This window comes from Entelurus aequoreus, linkage group LG19 (genome assembly GCF_033978785.1).
Source record: "Entelurus aequoreus isolate RoL-2023_Sb linkage group LG19, RoL_Eaeq_v1.1, whole genome shotgun sequence".
NCBI classification, from domain to species: Eukaryota; Metazoa; Chordata; class Actinopteri; order Syngnathiformes; family Syngnathidae; genus Entelurus; species Entelurus aequoreus.
Window position 1 is genome coordinate 3,704,314 of NC_084749.1, and position 20,511 is coordinate 3,724,824.

The window sequence follows — 20,511 nt, forward strand, 5'->3', positions numbered from 1 at the left end:
TTTAGACAAAGTCAAGATTGAGTTCATTTGAATGTTTGGTTGAACTCTGAAAAGTTGTGAAAAAGCATCTTTTTGTGAACTGAAAGGATTTGATTGTGAAAATAAAGCTGGAAACAAATCCTGTTAAAAACTTCTTTCATTTATTAGCAGTCACACTATCAATCAGGAAAAAACAAGTTTACTAGCAATCTTTCAGGAAGCAAAGTGGAGCAACAATCGCTTTTCTTAAAAAAAACCAATACGAGGTGAACGTGAGGAGGACGTGTCTAGAAAAGGTTTCCATGGAGACAAAGACGTGAAGGTAGGCGACCACTGTGGTGCACGAAAAGGGAAAGCAAAACAAAGAAAAAAAAAATACCTCCAAATATTTCCATCCTTCCTTTTGAAGTCAAACTTGCTTGCTTACGGACGAAAGATTAGAAGCGGCGGTTGAAAGCGCCGCCCTGCATGCCGCCGCCGTGCATCATCTGGTTCTGGCGATTGAGCGCCCCCGAGAGAGACTGAGACGAGGTCATGTAGCCCCCCCGACTGGAGAGGACACGGAAGAGGTCTTTTAATGGCAGCAATAAGAGCACTTTTAAACCTTGACAGCAAATCAACTCACCCTGCCATTCCTCCACGCGCCATGTGACCCGCACCTGCAGCCAGGAAGGAAGTTGCTCATTAGCATAACAGACACACAACAATGATTGTCCTCCATTTCTTAGCATCTTCATTGATCTTTCACATCCTCATCTAACAGCTGCTGTAGGGATGATACTCGAAACCAGTTTTCTAGGTTGTTCAATAAGAAAAGAACCGAGCCCTCGGACTCGAATCCCTTTTTGAGAACCGGTACCCGTTATCGAGACCACTATAGTAAAGAAAAAGAGTTGGTTCTTTATTCGAATCCCGTCCCGACCAGAAATGCTCCGTGAGACATCACAAGAAATGACGTCACGTAGCTCAGTCATTAGGCGCAGATAGCGAAAGCAGGAAAAACAATGGACCGGAAAAAGCACTCCAATGTTTAATAAAGTTCAAAACAAAAGCTATAATCCAATGAATAACTTTACTGAGAGATTTGAGCAGACTACAAACACATGACCAACACTTTTACCACCAACCGGAAACATAGCAACCAGGCTAGCAACGCACCTCCTTTACGGCAGCTGTCACAACCTTCTTAAAACAACCGCAGCACATACATATATATACAACACTGCAGCACATACATATATATACAACACTGCAGCACATACATATATATACAACACTGCAGCACATACATATATATACAACACTGCAGCACATACATATATATACAACACTGCAGCACATACATATATATATACAACACTGCAGCACATACATATATATATACAACACTGCAGCACATACATATATATACAACACTGCAGCACATACATATATATACAACACTGCAGCACATACATATATATACAACACTGCAGCACATACATATATATACAACACTGCAGCACATACATATATATACAACACTGCAGCACATACATATATATACAACACTGCAGCACATACATATATATACAACACTGCAGCACATACATATATATACAACACTGCAGCACATACATATATATACAACACTGCAGCACATACATATATATACAACACTGCAGCACATACATATATATACAACACCGCAGCACATACATATATATACAACACCGCAGCACATACATATATATACAACACCGCAGCACATACATATATATACAACACTGCAGCACATACATATATATACAACACCGCAGCACATACATATATATACAACACTGCAGCACATACATATATATACAACACCGCAGCACATACATATATATACAACACCGCAGCACATACATATATATACAACACTGCAGCACTTACATATATATACAACATATATGACACCGCAGCACATACATATATATACAACACCGCAGCACATACATATATATACAACATATATGACACCGCAGCACATACATATATATACAACACTGCAGCACTTACATATATATACAACACTGCAGCACATACATATATATACAACACTGCAGCACATACATATATATACAACATATATGACACCGCAGCACATACATATATATACAACACTGCAGCACATACATATATATACAACATATATGACACCGCAGCACATACATATATATACAACACTGCAGCACTTACATATATATACAACATATATGACACCGCAGCACATACATATATATACAACACTGCAGCACTTACATATATATACAACATATATGACACCGCAGCACATACATATATATACAACACCGTAGCACATACATATATATATATACAACATATATGACACCGCAGCACATACATATATATACAACACTGCAGCACTTACATATATATACAACATATGACACCGCAGCACATACATATATACACAACACCGCAGCACATACATATATATACAACATCTCCCTTTTTGAACTTTTGTTTTTCTTTCCTTGTAAACGTTACAAAATCACACTGTATATGTGTTGTCTGTCTAATTATAAATAATGCAGATGAGGCGTGTTGGCTGAGTTCTTGATGTTTACTTTCACAGCGTGTTCATAACCTCATTCTTAGCTGCCGGGTGGCGACATGCAACAACACTACCGCGCATGCTCGTCACTCCCGTTGCATGCTGGGTAGTGTAGTTGTTATATTCCCTAGCTCATAACATCTTTCCCCATATAAGGAAATAATGTTAACTCAAAGTGTATTTCTTTTTTTAGCTTGAACTTTTCATTTTTTAGCATTGTAACCACATTTGCAAACAACTTTTCTCTTCATAGAATTTTCTTTCAATAAAGAAATAAAGTGCAATAATGTCAAAGCATCATAACAAACAGTTATGTTCCAATAGCAGCAGAAGTGCACTTTTTGGAGAGCTGTATTATTTTCACTTTTGTGCCCAAGGGACTGATTTTATTTAACACTATATTATTATTTATACACCTACAGTGATCACAGAGACAGCTTGTTTTTGTGTTACTGTATATATTTGTTTTTATGAAAAATCCCACTTAATATACTTTGGGTAACAACAGTCAATATTTATTTATTTTATTTAATTTTTTTAGGGGGGTAACAGTCAATATTTATTTATTTATTAGATTAAATTGTTTTCTTATATAATAAAAGTGAGCTTTTGTTAAACCAAATATTGTGTGTTTTTTAAGAGTTCCGGTCGCACGAGTTTTCACCGGACACATTTGCGGTGTTGTGTTGTTGCAATGAGAAGTCACGGATGTAAAGATACTGCTCGATTGCTGGGAAGAAAACAAAGTCTTAAAACAATTAGCTCCATCTTTTGACACTCCTTCTGTGACTCCCGTCCTTACACGCTACAATATTTCATTTAAAAAAAAACGCGAAAGTGATTATTTTGACGCAAAAATGAATGTTTAAAAACGCGGATATATGCGTTTCAGACATTTCACATGCCTGAAAGTGCTTTACAAATGTAATGTGAATGTGCAAGAAGGAGATTTGAATCATGTATTACAATAAAATTCTCAAAATAAACATGAATGAATCTAATTACCTGGAACTCAAAGATAAAATGTAGATGTTTTGTTCAGATAACTTAGCATAAATTGCTTATACTGTATTTTCCGCACCATAAGCCGCACCTAAAAAACAATTTTTTTCTCAAAAGCTGACAGTGCGGCTAATAACCCGGTGCGCCTTATATATGGATTAATATTAATATTTATTTTCATAAAGTTTAGGTCTTGCAACTACAGTAAACAGCCGCCATCTTTTTTCCCCGTAGAAGAGGAAGCGCTTCTTCTTCTACGGTAAGCAACCGCCAAGGTGTGAGCACCCGACCCCGTAGAAGAAGAAGCGCGCGGATATTACGTTTCATTTCATTTGTGTGTTTCTGTAAAGACCACAAAATGTCTCCTACTAAGAGACACGCGTACAAGGTTCCACTGACTTTTGATACTAATGTGAACCGCACTGTGGATACAACGGGAACACGTACGGTGAATATTCGCACCACAGGGAATGAGAAGTCGTCTTCACCGTGGTTCTAGCTTGCCATGCTAACGGCCAGAAACTTCCACCCACGGTGATATTCAAAAGGAAGACCTTGCCAAAAGACAACTTTCCAGCCGGCGTCATCATAAAAGCTAACTGGAAGGGATGGATGGCTGAAGAAAAAATGAGCGAAGAGACCGGGTGACTTTTTTCACGCAGCTCCGTCCCTGTTGATCTACGACTGCATGCGCGTCCACATCACTGATGGTGTCAAAAAACAAGTGAAGCACACCGAAGAAGAAGAATTTGAGGGATTTGTGGATGAGTAATAACTTCAGAAAGTGAGCTTTAAATGTTTATTTTGTGTGTTGTGTGACACTAACGTATGAGCAACGTTGAGTTATCGATGTTGCTATTGCTCTGCACTATTTTGAGTGTTACTATTTTTGTGATTGCACATTTGCACATTACATTTTGGGAGTGAACAGAGTTATTAGAACGCTGGTTTGTAATATATCATTAAAGTTTGACTGACCTATCTGACTGTTTTTTTGACATTCCCTTTAGCGTAGCGTAGGTGCGGCTAATAACACGGGACGGCTAATAGGTAAACAAAGTTTTGAAATTTATAAATGGTTGATTTATATAGGCTAGTAAGGTCAAGTTTTGTACCTGACAAGTTTCGGCTATCTTGCTTCTGCAGCCTTCCTCAGAGGTGTCACGTGATGTTAGTGTGACGTCACGTGTTATATGCATTGTTCTATCCCACCTGAGGTGGTGGGATGGCGGTGTCCCCTGGTGTGCGTCGGGGGTAGGGCGGGTACAAAACTTTACCTTACTAGCCTATATAAATCAACCATTTATAAATACACATTAGTAGGCTAAATGAACCTCTTTAACATAAAGTTTTGAAATATGCCATTCATTGAAGGTGCGGCTTACAACACGGGGCGGCTTATGGTGCGGAAAATACGGTAGTATGTGTGGTCCACACACATCATTCAGTTTTCCTGGATGTGGCACTCACTGGAAAAAGATTGGACACACTGACTTAAGCGGTCACTTTTTAGAAAAAAAAACAAAAACCAGGACTTGAGTTGGTTGCCATGTATTTGTACCTTGCCAAGGCCGATCACCATCCATCTTCCTACCAGAGTCCCAGTCACGTCCTCCATCCCTGCAAGACAAAAAAAACTTCATCAAATTGGTCAAGGAGGTTACATTGGACAGAACGTCAACACACAACGTTCATGATATCATATTGATACTAATAGGACCATATTTTATCTATGTAAAAAAAAAAAAAAATCTGATTAAGTGTGGAGATTTATACAAATAAATCAGCAGGCGGAGACAAGTTTAAAAAATAAAATACAAATAAAAACCAGCAAGTCAGAGCTTCTCCTCCTGTCACTCACTCCCATTAGCACGTGTGACTTATGATGCTCATTTCAAGATAGTTGTGATCCAGTGAGTTAAAATACAAGTGTTGTGAGCACTGCCATGTTTAAAATAAGCAACAATAACAGGTCCAGAGAAGTCCTTCATGTATTTGCTTGACAAATGAAAGCTGGTCTGTGTTGAGATGAACATGTGGCTCACCTGGAGTTCATGCGCTTGTCATAACCTCCGTGTCGGTCGGAGAAATGCTGCACACAAACAATTCTTATTAGTTTCACAATCAGTACAATTCATTGTTACAGCGACTAAAACATGAATTGTGTCTTCATGTTTCACACTTTGATGTCAAGCCTTGTTTACAAAGAAAAGCAAAAGACTATTTGCCTCACAAACACTCGGTCTCTTGTTATTGCTATCTTTTTTTCACTACTACATCAGCGGATACAACACATACACACATGTCACCAGTATTTCAAACACAATTAGTTAAGGAGATAGTTATAAACACTGCTCAAGCTCCAGCCCTTTGCCCTACTTGGAAAGACTTGCCCTTTTTTTTCCCACTTTTGTGTAAAGATGGCATCAAAGATATTTCCAACCTAATACATCTGTATCGATGGTAAAACAAACCAAAATAAAGGTTGCGTGTCTTCTTACCGCACCACCATCCCTCATGTCGTCCTGGTAACGCCCTCTGTCCCTGTGGTCAAAGTCCTGATAACGATCCTGTCGGCCAAAGTCGGAGCGGCCGTATCTGTCGTCCATGTTCATGCGCTTGTCCAGCCAGTCGTCTTTCCTGAGAAAACCACAATCATTTAGGGCGATGCTTCTCAATTCTTTTCTGTTACGCCCCCAGGAAGAAGAAGACATTTCGCACCCCCCGTTATTGTTACTGCACTAGTAGGGCGGGGCCGATAAAACAATATCAGTATATATCGCGATAGACATGTAATCGATGCGTTGGATAAATATATTTTTGGTTGGTTGCATGAACAAAGGCACTCGTGGTCTGGTAAGCTATCAAAACGGGAAGTGGTCACTTAGCCATGGGAGGTAGACGTTAAACAGCCAATAGCGTAACAGTATCAACTATATCATGTTTGGTTGCATCATCTTGTATTCTCAAGGTTAATTATTTGCATGGAGTGAAAAGAGAAAATAAAAATTAGTCCTGCAGACAGCAAAAAAAACTGGAGAAAACAGGAAAAGTCAACTCAGTTTGGCAGTTTTTTGGAATTTATTTTTTTAAACGCAGCGTAGTCCGCTCATTTTTATTCCGTTCCCTCTTTAGATGTACGGAAACAGGTAGGAACTAAAGTGCAGGACTGTGTAACTAAAATAAATAACAAAATATAACAAATATTCTTCTTTAAAATAAATAATTTGGTCTAATAATATTTAAATATTAATCAATGCACAGTATAAATTATTTTCCATACTTAAATAAGAATAGACCAAATTAAATGTTACACTGTCATAACTTCCTGGCACTAAAATAGTTTTCAGGTCTCCCATGTTTACATTTTCACACTAGTTTGTTACACTTTATTAAGCATTTCTTAAATATTTCTTATTTTAGCAGAGAGTGTTGAATGTGTTTTCCATGCTGGTGTCGACATTTCCTTTCCTTCCTCATTATAATCAGAGGAAGGTTTACATTTGAAATAAAAATGTTTGCATTTAATATGTTTCTCCTGGTCGATATAGTCCGTAGGTCATACAAAATATCACTAGTTATGGATAAAGGAGCAATATCAAAGACTTAGAAGGTGATAGACTTTTTCCTTACCTGCCCTCCATGTCCAAGGGCCTCTTCATGGGCCGTCGGTCCTGCTCGTAGCGCAGCTGCTCCTGCTGCCTTCGGAGCTCCTCGCGCTCCCTGAGGATCCTCTCCTGCTCTCGCCGCCTCTCATACTGGATGCGCATATTTTCCCGTTCCAGGAACTGGCGCTCCACGCGGGCTGCCTCCAGACGCTGCTGCTCCGTCTGTGAAGGACCCAAGTGAGGTGTGGCACGTTTTAACAGCGAAGGTGAGACACAAAGAGACAACACGGTGACCTCACCTCCAGCCTCTTCTTTATCAAGTGCTTTCGCTCCTCTTTTTCACGGAACATGCGGATTCGCTCGCGCTCGCGGTCTGGGCGGTTGTCATGTCCACGACTTCTGCAAAAAGACACGGCGGCTCGTGACCGATATTGCCGTTGGACGTACGGTTTGATGTTTCCTTACGTGTGTCTGCGTCGCTCTGCCTCTCGCGTCTCCCGCTCGCGTTGCCTCTGCCTCTCTCGCTCGCGCTGCTCCTTGATCTGGTCAAAGGACAAGATGTCCTTCCTCTCTTTACTGGGAGACTTGCGGTCCTGACTCTTTGAGCTCTAGATGGACAGAAGAGGAGGACATTAGTGACACCGACCTCGCACGGCATTCTACTTTTGGAGGTTTATCTCACTTACTCGCTCTTTGCTTTTGGCCTTGACGCTGATGACAGGCTCCCCCTTGGACTTGTCCATGACGACGGTCCTCTCGTCTCCTGGCAATCAAACACAGCATCAGTTTAGAGAGGATAATTAACTTCAATTCTTTTTTTTTTTTTATGGAAAGCAACTAGACAAACACCTCACCTTTGCCATCTTTTCCTTCTTTCTCATCCTTTCCATCAGCCCTGCAAGACGACAATCTTGTTAGCTGATGTCACATTTAAATGCTTTTTCTTTTGCTTTCAGTTTGAAAACAACATTAGTTTCACTAAACTTGTTGAGGTATTTAAACTAAAGATAGGCGATACGGCCTAAAATCTGTATAGCAATATATATATTGCAACCTCTTGCGACAATGATATATATCACCATATACCAATTGGTATATAAATAATAGAACCATTTTAAATTACCGTATTTCCTGCACTATAAGGCGCACCTAAAAACCTCCAATTTCCTCAAAAGCTGACAGTGCGCCTTATAATCTGGTGCGCCTTATATATGGACCAATATTGAGCCACAACAGGTCTGGCAACAACGGTAACTACGCCGACTTTATTTCCCCCTTCTACGGCTGCTTACCGTAGAAGAAGAAGCGCTTTTTCCACGGGGGAAAATGAAGTCCGCGGCTGCTTACCGTAGAAGAACTTCTTCTTTTACGGGGGGGAATGAAGTCCCGTAGTTGCGAGACCTAAACTTTATGTAAAGACCCAAAAATGGCTCCTGTTAAGAGACACGCTTACCACGCAGAGTTTAAACTACAGGCGATCAGTCACGCAGTAGAACACGGGAATAGAGCAGCAGCAAGAGAATTTAACATTAACAAATCAATGGTGCGGAAGTGGAGGAAGCAACATGATGACCTGCGCCAAGTAAAGAAGACTAAACAGAGTTTCCGAGGGAACAAAGCGAGATGGAGGACAAACTGGAACAGTGGGTTGTTGAACAGAGAGCAGCAAGTAGAAGTGTCAGTACAATCACTATTTGTTTTGTTGACATTCCCTTTAGCGCAGCTCCATCTAATGGATGCATAATGTAACCCCAGCCTCTACTGTAGCGTCTATTCTATGCGCCTTATATATGAACAAAGGTGCGCCTTATAATCCGGTGCGTCTTATAGTGCGGAAAATACGGTAGGTTAAAAACGCACCTAATTGCCGTGGATCAAGGGGCCCTTCTGGAGGTTGAAGTTGAAGAGATTTTACCATTTTTAAGATACTTTGGAAGGTATTTCCTACAAGGGAATTCTGTAAAAATGCAAGAAAGCTTCCCTATGGTTTCTATCTATAGGTTGTATTCAGACATGTGACTTTTGGACTGAACTGAACCAAGTGGTGGGCCACCAAACCAAACTGTGCCGTGTGAAAACTATCGCAGTATGCAAGAAGCGTGGATCTTACCATTAAAAGCAGATACCAGCAAAAAATGCAAGCTATGCAATATAATTTATCTTTATACTTTATCAAAATAAGATTTGCAGATTGAGCTCAAGGATTATACGTTGCTCGAGAGTCCAGACATGTCGAAGTTGAACTATGTGGTGCTCCAGACGTCATTCTACAGGACAAAACAGCATGGCGGTCTACAACTTCTTTGTGTGGGGCTGGGTCAAGGAAATTGGTATCAAGATTCTGCCGGATAAATCATGCATCGTAAGGTTAATTGGCGTCTACAGCCATGTTTGCTGCTGCTGCTGTTGTACACACTGTTTACGAGCGTAAGTGTTTTTCCCCGTCTTTGTCAAAATATAACTATAGATGCCAACGTTGTGTATGTGCTGCAAACTTGTGCGTTCTTATACTCTGTCTTCTTCGACTGGAGTGTGTGCCCCTTTTGTTGTTGCCTTCCGTCAAATTGTAACATATTTCGCCCTTTTCCATTACCTCTCGAGGAACTCTGAAGAAACTGATCCTTTTCATGATTTGAACTGTTCCAACAGCCTAAAAAAACGCATGCATAGATCATTTTTCTTCAAGAAAGGCAAAATGCCGCCCAGAACGCTACGACAATGAACGCTCGCTGGCCCTCCACTTTGAGCCTCGCAGAGTTTTAACAAACCGGACGTGACGTCAGGTGAATACAACCTATTAGATGCTATAAACTGAAAGCCACACCTCTTTTTCATGACTGTACCACAGCATCAATAGTTCATTGTTTATGTTGAGAAAATTAGGAGACTAATTTTGATTTAATGAGCCATTCGGAGTTTGACTGCCATTCCAAAATTTACAACATCCGTAGTTTATTTTTATTAGTTCAATGTTTTGTTTAGTTTGAGAAAATCTCTTCGCTACATCACTATAAGGCATTTCATAGCTAATATTGTAATTGTAAAAACTTAAATTTTATGTTGAACTAGTGAGTCACTTAGTAAAGTCGTGGATGTAAGATTGTTTTTTCCCCCAATTATAACATGAACCTTGTTATTACACGTAATCTTAATAAATTCACAATGATACTTTACAGTGCTTTTCAGCACTAGATCTCATACAAGTTAGTGGGGATTTAGTTGTGTAAATCATGATTTCAATCATGAGGCATAATATCTACTGGTCAACAGCAGCCATATCATTACTTACTAAGCATAGTAACTAATGAAAAGGACTCACTGGGCTAGAGCTGCACAAATAATAGAATTTCAAACTTCATCACGATTTTGACAGGTACAATAAAATTTGGGTATTCGTCTGCGATATTTAAAATTGGATATCAAATCAGCAGTCAGCCAACCACCGGAGGGGCAACTGAAAGACAGTGGACTTGTGAGAGTTAGCAAGTGAGTGAGAACAGTGGGAAGGAGAGACATAAGAGAAGCTGCTTAGCAGAGGTAGGGGAAAAAAATTGATTTTTAGATGCATCGCAATTAATCAACATCAATCAATATATTCATTGAAAAAAAATACGTAATGAAGACAGTTCTAACACTTGGTTGACTGTAACGAGCCACCTCACAGAAAATCCAAACTCCTCCTTTATTATAGAGCACTTATGTTTCACATGTGCACACATTTCCATTCATTTAATAAAGTGATGGGAATTAATTTAACTGTTTATTACAAATTCACTGTTTTTAAAAGTTGCAAGTGATACGCTTATTTAGTGAAACGAAAAGAAATGTAAAACTGCATCAATATATTGTCTGATTACAATTTGAAAAGTATGCATCAATATACATAAATTAAAGATGCATCAATAATCGATTTTTAATCGAATCGTAGCTCCTGAATCGTAATTGTAACCGAATCATGAGGTGCCCAAAGATTCCCACCTTTGACCCTGTCTATATTAAGCCGGATAAATCCTTAAACGAATAAGCCACACCAGCCCATTGTTTAAGGTTCCCCTCCTTGGGATTTTTTTTACACAGGTAAGTGCACCGTCTATTTCTTGAATCTCCAGCTCTTAGCTCGATATGATACGATTTATAAACTGAGTTCAGAGAGGAAGTGACGTCAGAAACAATGCGACACAGCCAGCTTCATAACAACCGGTTTCCACACGGAGGTAACCACTAGAAAGATGAAGGCGATTCATCCAGACATGCCCGTGTTTGTCCTTTTTCTACATGTACAGGCGCTTGTAGAAATCACGCATGAAGACCTTAAGAGAAGGAAACACGCGATTGCAGCTATTTGGGATACAACACATCTCAGACGGCAACATAGCAGTGTTGAGCGACGGTTTTGGATAAGGCCTGGCGGGATATGTTTGTCAACGAGTGTGTTGTGCCAGAGGAAATGGCAAGAGAACTTTCGAATGCCCAGGTCAGCTGTGATTCTACTTAGCGAAAAACTTCGACCATTTGTCGAAGGGGAGACAACGAGAATGCGAGCTCCCATGGACGAGGGAGTACTACGTAAAACAGCATTCTGGCAAAGCAGATTATCAGTTATTGTCCGCGATGTATGTCGAGCGATTACTCAACGTCTAATTTTGTACTCCATAATTATTGTGAAGCCGTCAAGTACGACCGCCAATTTCAGCCTACAAGCACGAGAATGCGGGCTCCCGTGGATGTGATAAAAAAGGTAGCGTGTACTTTGTATTAGCTGGCTGACGAAGGAAGATTTCAGAAAACAGCGAATGCATTTGGACTGGCAAAGCAGAATATCAGTTATTGTCCACAATGTATGTCAAGTGATTACTTAACGTCTAGGTCCAAATCTTTGCTGCTTGAGCTGGCCTCCACCGGCGAGGGGTAGCACTCGAGAAAACGCGACAGAACGTCCCCATACTTCGATGGCGAGGACTCCCAGTCAAAGTTTTTTGTAATCATTTGTTACTTTCAGTAACAATTCGAACTCGTCGTCGGTCCAGACAAAGAAATCCCACTTCTTGGTTACACTCACAGCCACTTTCGGTATCTTCGTACAACAAGTCGCAGATAAGAACTCGAAATGAACATATAGCTTGCATCTCTTCAATGTTTATAAGCTGGGTAAGGATACACTTCCAGGTCAAAGGTGACTATGAGATAATATATGCGCGTCTGCCATTTCCCGCACATGCCTACTAGATCATGTTGCGCCCGCGGACGGAGGGTGTCTTAAACGATGGCATTGTGTGTGTGTAGACAGGGATAAGGTTAAGGTGGGTTATACTCTGTATAACCTTAGCCGTATTAGTGTAGAGGCAACCTCACTAGATCCTAAAAATACTTGGAAAAATAAATCCCATTATTACATCGACCCACAGGGTGCCAACAGGCACACTTGAATGCCTCGCTGCTATTTAGGCAGCAAGCTGCTCATTCCCCAAAACCCGGAAATGCTCCAGCGCGGATGAACTGCATGGCAAAGCTGCGTTGGGTGTGCACACACGAGACACGCACGTGTTATTTCAAAACAAAATCCCTCCAGCCATAAAGTCTCGCTGTATTTGACTTCTGACCGTTCCCGAATGTCAACGGAAGCAAGCAATTTTGGCTAAAAAATGAGTGTAATTCCGCTTAACAGCGTAGGTCAGGGATCCCTGGGCTACTTTCAGCTGTAACATGTTTCCATCTACATTTCTGGTAAAAATGTAATTACCACCAATTCTTCTGTTGTTTGGAATCTTTACATGAGCTTTGGGCGATACATCAATCTAATGCCAAGTAGTTACAGGGGCAGTATCGGTCATACCAATGCTGATACTTCAAATTTTCAAGATCAGTGAATGATTCCATTTGTGATCACAATTATAATCAGACAAAAAAACAATGGAGGTGTAACAATATCAATTACATTGAAAATGTTCCTACTCTTGGCGTTTTGTTTTTTGCCAATGGCCGCTAATTCTTTATTTCTACTTTTCAAATACTTATTTGTTGAATTTGTTAACAAAAGAAACCACAAAAGAATTATTGATATGATATTAAAGGTTGAATTAACCACTGTAGTGTCAACCTTATACGGATGCTATACTTGGTATCGTTATTGTCTATATTTGTATCGATCCGCCCATCTTTGTTTACATTCAAGAGCTCTATTTTAGTGGTTAGCATATCTTCATAGAGTGTGTCGTGTAGCATGTTTAGCTATTTTTTTTATCCTGCAGTGATAACAATACTTGCAAGAAACAGTTTATTTGCTGCTATGGAAGCCAGGATTGCTGACTCAGAAGTGGATTTGCACAATGGAGGGACATTAGCCACTAGCAAGGATGCTACGTAGATTTGAGGATGCAGTCAATTGCTTGTTGCTTTCAAATCTGTGGGACACAGCTAGAATGTGTTAACGTGCATTATCACGATATAACGATAGCTTTAAAATTTCTATCATCCGCCAAGTTTATATCATGCAATCTTAATCAAACCCAATTATGGTTCCCCCACAGGCAGATGTTAACATAAAATGTGAGAGTCAAAAGGTGTTAATCCTAAGATATAAAAATGGTTAAAGACGAACTCTCAAAAAAGTGAAAATGTCATCAAAAAAGAGGTGCGCTGTGGAATAGAAACAAAACTAAAAAAACAAGCAGCGTTCTACTTCAGTTAAAATGCTTCTAATATGAACTGTATGTCTTAATAGACCCTTTAATCAGCCCCAAAAGGCATTATTTCTATTTTAAACAATGGTCTATTTGTCACTACTGTCTTCTTCTGCAGCAATTATAACCTACACACTGTCACTTCCTGTTTTGTGCAAAGCAAGCATCAAAATGAAAGGCATGGCAAAACACAGAATATCAATACAAATATGCACAAATGGAGGACAACATCTCCAAGAGAAATCTTTCATCTTTCAGCACATCTTCTAATGAAGAACATTCCAGCAGAGGCCAGTCTCAGTTATGTGGACCACCCTTTAAACAGATTGGACTGTACTTGTGACAGTGTCTGGTGGGGACATGTTTTACGACACTCTAGCGATCATTTCTCAAGCTTACTTGGACTCAGAAGAGTGTCTCCGATCGCTGCCCGCCTTTTTGCCATCACTGTCTGCTGGCTTCTTGCCCATCGGCTCATTTTTAGCCTGCAACATGTAGACAGCATTCGATTTTTCACAATGTGTCGGACAAGGGGCAGGGGTTCAGACTGCAGTTTATTCTGCGTGGTCTTGCACGTTGAACACTTTCACTAGATTTAATGGCGACATCACTAACCCGCTCCACGGAGATCATCTTGCCGTGCAGCTCGGTCCGGTGAAGATGGCTGACACACTTGGCGGCCTCGTCTGTGGAGGACATTGTGACAAAACCGTAGCAGCGCGCCCCGGGACTCTTAGCATTGGTCACAACCTTGGCGCCAACAACCTGCACAATGGATGAGAAAATCGGGCATGGCATAAATTCAAAAAGGCGTACTTATTGTAGCAATCTTTAAAAACGTAAAACTATTTTGTGGTCTATTGAAGAACATGACATCCATGCACACCACCCCTGTCAGTGTTTCCCATGCCTTCCTTTTATTTGTGTCACTAATACATTTGACACATTATAATGGGGCTGCGTGAAAGAAGCTTGTCATTACAAATCTGTACAGTAGAGGCAACTCAGCTACCTGTCACACAAAGATCAAAACAGGAATCAATGTTGAAGTGTTATGACTTTGTTGCAGTATTTAAGTTGTATCCACCAAATGTCACGTCTGCCTCTTTAACTACATGAGACTCAAAGTGGTGGGTTAGCGAGCGTCTGTTGTCATAGCGTTCTGGGCAGCAATATGCCTTTCTCGCAGACAAATGCCCTATGCTTCCGTTGTTTAGGATGTTGAGATCACTCAAAACGCAAAAATGAAAAATCAAGAAAAGCGGAAGGATGTCAAGATTTAATGAAAGAGGCAAGCACTCCAGTCCAAGGGAGCAGAGTCAAGGATGCACAAGTTTGCACTGATCACTTCGTTAAAGGTTTGTTTGATATACTTTTAACGTTAAGTACTTCCCATATAAGTATTGTTGTGCTATTATTTGTATTTTTATGTTGTTTCAGAGTTTTTAAAACACATTTTACTTGCCTGTTCATCCGTGCTGATGGGCTCATGTTGCTCCTTCAGTTTGAATATGAAATATTTTTACGCATTTGGCTTTGTAATCATCTTTTTTCCTTTCTAACTTTTATTACTTAGCAGTGCTTCTCACTAATGAGTCGTGACTAGCGCAAAACTTCCCCTTAATGTAATTGATTGTGGCTGTGCGACAGCAATTATTAAACCGCCTCACCTTAAAAATAAGGATTTTTTTACGTGAAAACAAAATGAAGTAAAATAATGTATTGTAGAGTCCAGAAAAAGAGACAAAGTCTGACACTCTTTTGAGCTTTTATTGCCAATTTTATGTGAACAGGCCCAATTCCAACAAGTATTTTCTCTGTGTACACGCATCCGCCTCCGTGCTTCACTCCCAGACACACACTTCCTCATTCTCCGCCAAAAAGGTGTGTTCACATACTATAGGAAAAATGATCATATCACACTAATATTAACACCAGCAGGTAGTTATTTTGAATTAAGGCTTGGCAATGTGGACCAAAACTGATAATACGGTATTTTTTAGTCCGAATGGCAGTAGAAGGTATATACCGGTATCTTAAAAAACTTGGAACATGCTCAAGGTTGCCCAAATGTTTTACCAGTGTTAATAATACTCAGATTATTTGTGTTGTAAGTACCGGTAGTAACGTGCTGTGCATTCTTAGAGTAATTAGCAGTAGTAGTTAGCCGTTATGTCAAAGCAGTTTTCGTTCATTTTGTTCATTGCGTTTATAGCCTCACGTTTGTGCACTGGGATAGATGGAGCTTCTACTCGCTCACTGCCGTAAAAGCCGCCGGCTGTTAAGTTTAAAACTACTTTTCAGCCACCCAGTCGCTGCACTGCAGTGGCTTAGTCCGCACAGGCTATGGAGAGAGGCACTTTTCAACAGTTGTAGCTAAACATTTGACACCCCGAGTGAGCAGCAGAGAGGAGCTATCTCTAGCTGCTATGCTAAGTCACCAACAGAAGTTAACACCATGAACAGACGAGAGTAGTGATAGTCGTTACAAGGAGAGATATAGGTTCTCAAGGAAATTGATGTATGTTTAAAGGCCTACTGAAACCCACTACTACCGACCACGCAGTCTGATAGTTTATATATCAATGATGAAATCTTAACATTATAACACATGCCAATACGGCCGGGTTAACTTATAAAGTGACATTTTAAATTTGCCGCTAAACTTCCGGTTCGAAACGCCTCTGAGGATGACGTATGCGCGTGACGTAGACCGGGGAACACGGGTATGCCTTCCACATTGAAGCCAATACGAAAAAGCTCTGTTTTCATTTCATAATTCCACAGTATTCTGGACATCTGTGTTCGTGAATCTGTTGCAATCATGTTCATTGCATTATGGAGAAGGAAGCTGAGCAAGCAAAGAAGAAAGTTGTCGGTGCGAAATGGACGTATTTTTCGAACGTAGTCAGCAACAACAGTACACAGCCGGCGCTTCTTTGTTTACATTCCCGAAAGATGCAGTCAAGATGGAAGAACTCGGATAACAGAGACTCTAACCAGGAGGACTTTTGACTTCGATACACAGACGCCTGTAGAGAACTGGGACAACACAGACTCTTACCAGGATTACTTTGATTTGGATGACAAAGACGCAGACGTGCTACTGTGAGTATGCAGCTTTGGCTTCTAAACATTTGATCGCTTGACCGTATGTGCGCAACTTTTTTTTGCGTATGTACGTAACTTTTTTAAAATATATAAGCTTTATGAACCTTGGGTTAAGTGAACGGTCTTTTGGGTGATTGTGTGTGTTGATCAGGTGTTTGAATTGTATTGGCGTGTTCTATGGAGCTAGGAGCTAGCATAGGAGCTAGGAGCTAGCATAACAAACACGCAGGTGTTTTTATGCAGGATTAATTTGTGGCATATTAAATATAAGCCTGGTTGTGTTGTGGCTAATAGAGTATATATATGTCTTGTGTTTATTTACTGTTGTAGTCATTCCCAGCTGAATATCAGGTACCGTGAGTATGCAGCCTTGGCTGCTAAACATTTGATAGCTTGACCGTATGTGCGCGTCACGTACGTAACTTTTTAAAAATATATAAGCTTTATGAACCTTGGGTTAGGTGAACGGTCTTTTGGGTGATTGTGTGTGTTGATCAGGTGTTTGAATTGTATTGGCGTGTTCTATGGAGCTAGGAGCTAGCAGAGGAGCTAGGAGCTAGCGTAACAAACACGCAGGTGTTTTTATGCAGGACTAATTTGTGGCATATTAAATATAAGCCTGGTTGTGTTGTGGCTAATAGAGTATATATATGTCTTGTGTTTATTTACTGTTGTAGTCATTCCCAGCTGAATATCAGGTACCGTGAGTATGCAACCTTGGCTGCTAAACATTTGATAGCTTGACCGTATGTGCGCGTCACGTACGTAACTTTTTAAAAATATATAAGCTTTATGAACCTTGGGTTAGGTGAACAGTCTTTTGGGCTGAGTGATTGTGTGTGTTGATCAGGTGTTTGAATTGTATTGGCGTGTTCTATGGAGCTAGGAGCTAGCAGAGGAGCTAGCGTAACAAACACGCAGGTGTTTTTATGCAGGATTAATTTGTGGCATATTAAATATAAGCCTGGTTGTGTTGTGGCTAATAGAGTATATATATGTCTTGTGTTTATTTACTGTTGTAGTCATTCCCAGCTGAATATCAGGTCACCCCCGGCTCTCACAGCATCTTCCCTATCTGAATAGCTTCAACTCCCCACTAGTCCTTCACTTGCACTTTACTCATCCACAAATCTTTCATCCTCGCTCAAATTAATGGGGAAATTGTCGCTTTCTCGGTCGGAATCTCTCTCACTTCATGCGGCCATCATTGTAAACAATAGGGAACTTTGCGTATATGTTCAACTGACTACGTCACGCTACTTTCGGTAGGGGCAAGCCTTTTTTTAATCAGATACCAAAAGTTGCAATCTTTATCGTCGTTGTTCTATACTAAATCCTTTCAGCAAAAATATGGCAATATCGCGAAATGATCAAGTATGACACATAGAATAGATCTGCTATCCCCGTTTAAATAAAAAAAATTCATTTCAGTAGGCCTTTAAATATAGCTGCAGTCTCTCACCAATCGCCAAATGCAGTCGCTGAACAAAGCGATGAGAAGTCAGCACCACGCCACCATATTTCTTTTTTTAAAAGTTTGTTGTGGTGCGTCAGAAAAGCCTACGTACAGTAAACACGCAAGGGGCGGGGGTGAGCCAAAGAGGATTCCCTGTGCGCCGCCTGTCAGGCGCAGAGAGGAGCTAACGGCCATAAAAAAGGCACATCAAAAGATACCCGTATGGCGGTATTGTCTCAAATATATAAATGATAAATGGGTTATACTTGTATAGCGCTTTTCTACCTTCAAGGTACTCAAAAGCGCTTTGACAGTATTTCCACATTCACACACACATTCACACACTGATGGCGGGAGCTGCCATGCAAGGCGCTAACCAGCACCCATCAGGAGCAAGTGTGAAGTGTCTTGCCCAAGGACACAACGGACGTGACTAGGATGGTAGAAGGTGGGGATTGAACCCCAGTAACCAGCAACCCTCCGATTGCTGGCACGGCCACTCTACCAACTTCGCCACGCCGTCCTCTATATACTGCTTTCTACTGTCAAATAAAGGTGCTCAAGTGCTTAGAGCGATGCGCTGCGCTGAGTGAGACATCTTGTAAATATCTTTAAAGCAAAGACGAAGACAAAAACGCTTACGGACAGCAATTTCACGATACCTGCATGTCATCGTTCATTTATTAATCAATTGGCCTAGGCCTATAATAGTACAATTTATTTTAATGCTAATATAATGCTTTTTAATGCCAATAATTTCCTAAAATGCATTTAATGACCCGCGGAAACCGTTTTTGTCCCCCAACACCACATTTGAGAATTCAGTTTGGTGTGAAACACCACATCAGTTCATTGATACAAATTCCAAGAATGGACATCATGCTGAGAAGCTTGAATTGGTACCAACCTTTCCATATTTGCTGAAGAGCGTCTTCAGATCAGTGGCCCTGGTTGTGGACGAGAGACCGCTGACCCACAGATTCCTGCTCCCAATGGCTAATGAGAAATAAAACGGTCATAATAAACAAGAAAAAGTCCGAGCTGTGCAATACTTGTCACGGAACAGAACATACTCACCCTTATCGTCCTTTGACTCATCCTTGCTTTCCGTGCCTTCAGAACTAGACAAAGTCAGACAAAAAATAGTGAGGAAGTTTTCAAGAACGGCTCAGAAAAATGTACACTTGAGCATCCTCGTAACAAAAAGAGACAATCAAGCCGTTGTGGGAACGATTTACAAGTGAGTAAACAGGACTTCACCCGGACAACCCCGATGCCTTACGTATGGATAAAAATGTGTGCAGGGAACGAGATATGAAAGACAAATGCATTGTTTTGTTTTTTTTACCTTGAAAAGAGCATCCAATTCTTACTAGCACAAAGGAGCCAATGCAAGAGAGATAGCCATTTTGGTTTCTAGTAGACAGAAAGCAACAAACCTCTTGTTCTGATCATCGCCCTCTACAGAGGAGGACTCTTTCACTGTCGAGGCTGAATCCGCAGCGGCATTGTCTTCTTTCTTCTCTTCCTCATCCCCCTTCTTAGACCCCAATTCTGAACAAACAGTTTCACCCCCAGTGTCCTGTCCGCTTACACTAACAACTTTTGAGCCCTTTTCACTGTCCAATGTCTCTTCTGGGACCTTCTCCGCGTCCCCGGCCTCTGTGGCGTCCGTCTCAAGATCGCCCTTGTCGATTTCCGCGTCCCCGGAGGCAGCAAAGTCGGTTTTGGCTCCCATGTTGGTGGATTCTTTGTCTTCCCCGTCTGCGGCAGTGGCGGTGGTGGTGGTAGCGGTGGCATCTCCGGTGGCATCGGCGGTGGTGGCGGCGGCCTGTTCTTCGGCGCTCGTCTCGCGGCTCTGGTGGTGGTCTTCGATAAGCGGCTCAGATAAACAAGACCCAGCTACTTTGTCATTTTCTACGGATTTAACAGGAATAGAATGGCAGAGTTTAATCACTTCTGAAACACAGCAATGGTTAAGGAGGAACTGGCAAGGCCTGGATTAGGAACGTCATGACCACGTGCCTGTGCTCTTATAAGTAGATCCTATGGAGAGACTGGAAGAGAGCCCAAAGG

At 40.9% G+C, this 20,511-nt stretch overlaps 1 protein-coding gene across 3 annotated transcripts in view; it reads right to left on the reverse strand.

Moving 5' to 3' along the window:
- Positions 1 to 118: 118 nt before the first annotated feature.
- Positions 119 to 20,511, reverse strand: part of safb (scaffold attachment factor B) — a 34,859-nt gene continuing 14,466 nt past the window's right edge. For 2 of the 3 annotated variants that reach the window (XM_062027677.1, XM_062027675.1), the window contains exons 7-21: positions 19,875 to 20,352; positions 19,513 to 19,556; positions 19,343 to 19,431; positions 14,484 to 14,633; positions 14,268 to 14,353; positions 8,043 to 8,083; positions 7,875 to 7,951; positions 7,654 to 7,796; positions 7,488 to 7,587; positions 7,214 to 7,410; positions 6,082 to 6,220; positions 5,626 to 5,672; positions 5,142 to 5,200; positions 605 to 638; positions 119 to 528 (exon numbers count right to left, since the gene is read on the reverse strand). In XM_062027677.1, coding sequence (XP_061883661.1) covers positions 417 to 528; positions 605 to 638; positions 5,142 to 5,200; positions 5,626 to 5,672; positions 6,082 to 6,220; positions 7,214 to 7,410; positions 7,488 to 7,587; positions 7,654 to 7,796; positions 7,875 to 7,951; positions 8,043 to 8,083; positions 14,268 to 14,353; positions 14,484 to 14,633; positions 19,343 to 19,431; positions 19,513 to 19,556; positions 19,875 to 20,352 — 1,796 coding nt within the window. In that variant the 3' untranslated portion in view covers positions 119 to 416. The remainder of the gene's footprint in view (positions 529 to 604; positions 639 to 5,141; positions 5,201 to 5,625; positions 5,673 to 6,081; positions 6,221 to 7,213; positions 7,411 to 7,487; positions 7,588 to 7,653; positions 7,797 to 7,874; positions 7,952 to 8,042; positions 8,084 to 14,267; positions 14,354 to 14,483; positions 14,634 to 19,342; positions 19,432 to 19,512; positions 19,557 to 19,874; positions 20,353 to 20,511) is intronic. The other variant, XM_062027676.1, reaches the window with a different exon arrangement.